Source organism: Notothenia coriiceps, unplaced genomic scaffold, assembly GCF_000735185.1.
Source record: "Notothenia coriiceps isolate Sejong01 unplaced genomic scaffold, NC01 NC01_scaffold00018019, whole genome shotgun sequence".
NCBI classification, from domain to species: Eukaryota; Metazoa; Chordata; class Actinopteri; order Perciformes; family Nototheniidae; genus Notothenia; species Notothenia coriiceps.
This window is the reverse complement of record NW_011350720.1, coordinates 69083-72188: the sequence shown is the minus strand read 5'-3', so window position 1 is coordinate 72188 and position 3106 is coordinate 69083. Positions and strand designations below refer to the sequence as shown.

Sequence of the window (3106 nt, the reverse complement as noted above, 5' to 3'; positions counted from 1 at the left end):
TTTATGGGGATTATGCTTTTTATATGCCAATCATGACACAGGCAATTGGTTTAGAGGATGCTCACTGCTCCCCTCAGATTCTCAGCATCCTGGAGAAAATAAAGCCTTGCTTCAGTGCCAGCAGCACAGACAGATGTCCCGCTTTCTGAGTGTGTCAAGTCTCCCTAAGCATGTCTTTGTATTTTACAGGGGTTACTAGAATATATGTAACATTAATGCAAATAATCGGATGATGTCTTGGGTGGTTCATATATTTCATTTACCTGCATTACTTGGTCTTGCAACATTCTCTTGCACTTTTTTTATTTCTATTCTTTTCTGTTTAGCATTAATTTGATTGTTTTTTTATCTGTTTTATTGTTTATTTCCTATATATTTACGTTGCATTTCTGGAGGAGCCTGGGACTTAAGATTTGCGTTGCCATAATTAGACTGTAGTTACTGTGCATATGATAATAAAGCCTTTGTGTCTTTGAATCATCTCCATCATGTCCATTTGATTTTAGATTGAGCGATTGATATCTGTTTTTGTTATGTCTGTTCTTTTTGATCTGTGTCTATGTTGTTGTCAGTGACAAACAAATGCCTTGTGATGTGCTGGCACCCTATTTTCCCCTCAGGGTCAAATAAACGAATACTAAAAAGAGACAAATTGAGTTAATGACAGAAAATGACAGATATGGTAAAGAAAGAAAGGTCAGAAAGAGGAGAAGGAAGTGGAACATTAGATGTCAAATTACTTCTCAAATTGCTACACAACACTTCACTACCACATGACATAAAATCTGAATCCCCCCCCCAAATAAATAATCAAAAATAACAAAATACTTCAAAGGGTTCTTTGGAGGCATTTAAAAGCCTTGCTCAGTGTACGTTGGTGCTATAGGAGTTCACTCTTTCCTGTGAGTGGTCCTTCTTTATTTGAGCTCTTACGTCCCTTTCTCCAATCTTTTCGCCCTCTTCCTGTTTACTTCAAGGACACTGAGACTGCCAAGGCACACNCAGCTTAAGAAAACTCAAATATCCTATCTCTAAATATTAGAATATCATGATTAATTAGACGATTCAAGTGATTCGTTGAACACCCTACTAGTATACTTTTTCATGATATTCTAATATTTAGAGATAGGATATTTGAGTTTTCTTAAGCTGTATGCCATAATCAGCAATATTAAAATAATAAAAGGCTTGCAATATTTCAGTTGATTTGTTATGAATCCAGAATGTATGACATTTTTGTTTTTTTAATTGCATTACAGAAAATAAAGAACTTTATCACAATATTCTAATTTTCTGAGACAGTCCTGTATTCTAGTAACCCCTGTAAAATACAAAGACATGCTTAGGGAGACTTGACACACTCAGAAAGCGGGACATCTGTCCTGCTGTGCTGCTGGCACTGAAGCAAGGCTTTATTTTCTCCACGATGCTGAGAATCTGAGGGGAGCAGTGAGCATCCTCTAAACCAATTGCCTGTGTCATGATTGGCATATAAAAAGCATAATCCCCATAAAAGTAAAAAATAGGGATTCATAGTAAGCACTCTGAGCCGCCACTAAATATACTTCCTGGTACACAAAGAACAAGGTCAGAGAAGTCACAGATTGCCCCTTTATTGCAGGGCTTTTATTTAGTTTTATGGAAAGAAATAAAACACAGATCTGTGTTGTAAACATCCTGTAGTGTCAGTGGGGTATTCTGGGTGATTTGCAGCGTACACAAAGGAACATATTACATTACATGTCACTTGTTATACGCTTTTATCCAAAGCGACTTACATACTCAATACTGTGGGCAATCACAGGAGCAATTTGGAGTGAAGTGTCTTGCCCAGGGACACAACGACATGCTGACTGCAGAGGGGTTTGAACCTGTGTCCCCCCTGATCCCAACACCAACGCTCTATCCACTACTACGCTATACGCCTCCACAGATGAGTGTTTTAATGCATGAAATGAATCCAAGGGCCAGTCATGCAAACAACCATTTGGTCTTTTTAGTTGACTTCATAAATTATATTGATGGAAAGATATGAAAATAATCCCTAAAATGTGCTCAAAAATCACTATCCAGTAGGGCTGAACGATTAATCGATTTTAAAACGATATCGCGATTTGAAATGATGCAATTATCAAATCGCAAAGCCTGTGAATTTATTTTCTTTTTTTAAAATTTATTTATTTATTTTTCTTCTTCTTTTCTGTCAGTCATCCACACCAATCAGAAGTGCTGTGCTCTACATGTACCAGCCATTGTTAATCAATCAGAAGTGGCCCATGATAGAAGGTGATAGACAGATTGATCCAATGGCTGGTATTTTTGAAAGTGCCTGCCCTTTTCCAAATGGCTTCCAATGGAGCTTTCCTAGATGGTTTGGTGAAACAAACCATCTGAGTCAGGTTAGTAATGCTCCATCACATGTTTCTATTACAGGGTGAATCTTAAACTGAAGCTTGAATTTAAAGCAACCCAACAGAAGTGTCATGTAAGTTTAGTTCTTTCACTCGTAGCTCGGGCTGCGGGGGTGCTAGAGACGGGAGCACGTTGATACGACCTTCCTAGCCGGAGTTATGGCCGCATTTTACAATAAACTTCCGTTGGGTCGCTTAAAAACAAATATCGCAATTCGAATCGCAATATCTGTCAGAAAAATCGCAATTAGATTTTTTTCCCAAAATCGTGCAGCCCTACTATCCAGAGATGACTGATGAATGCATTTTGACATTGGTCTCATACTGTTGACGGCTTAGCCACAGTGTGAGCTTCACATGGTTTTGTGATTCCTACACCTTTTGCAAAAAAGTCACTTTGTCCGGTTCGAACTGCAATCTTCCAGACGAGGGGAAACGCACTGCAGCTTCAGAAACCGTGCAAATATAAAAACACAAATGTGCCTAAAAAACCTTCAAATGAAGAAACATGCATTTCCAAAAAGCGCTGTACAAACTAAATGCTGCAAATAAGAACAATGCAGCAAGGCGCTCAAAACACAACGGTAACCGGGACAGTACAAAGTCATGTTATTTGCAACGTTCTTTGTGAATGCTTCATCGAGGTGGTGAAGATGTTTCTTCATTTGCATGTGATTTGTCACATTTATATTTGC

The 3106-nt window shown here is 38.3% G+C and overlaps 1 protein-coding gene across 1 annotated transcript in view; it reads left to right on the top strand.

Moving 5' to 3' along the window:
* Positions 1-149, top strand: part of LOC104950771 (ankyrin repeat and sterile alpha motif domain-containing protein 1B-like) — a 28520-nt gene extending 28371 nt beyond the window's left edge. The window contains exon 8 of the mRNA XM_010777331.1: positions 42-149. Within this exon, the coding sequence (XP_010775633.1) occupies positions 42-149 (108 nt within the window). The remainder of the gene's footprint in view (positions 1-41) is intronic.
* Positions 150-3106: the final 2957 nt, after the last annotated feature.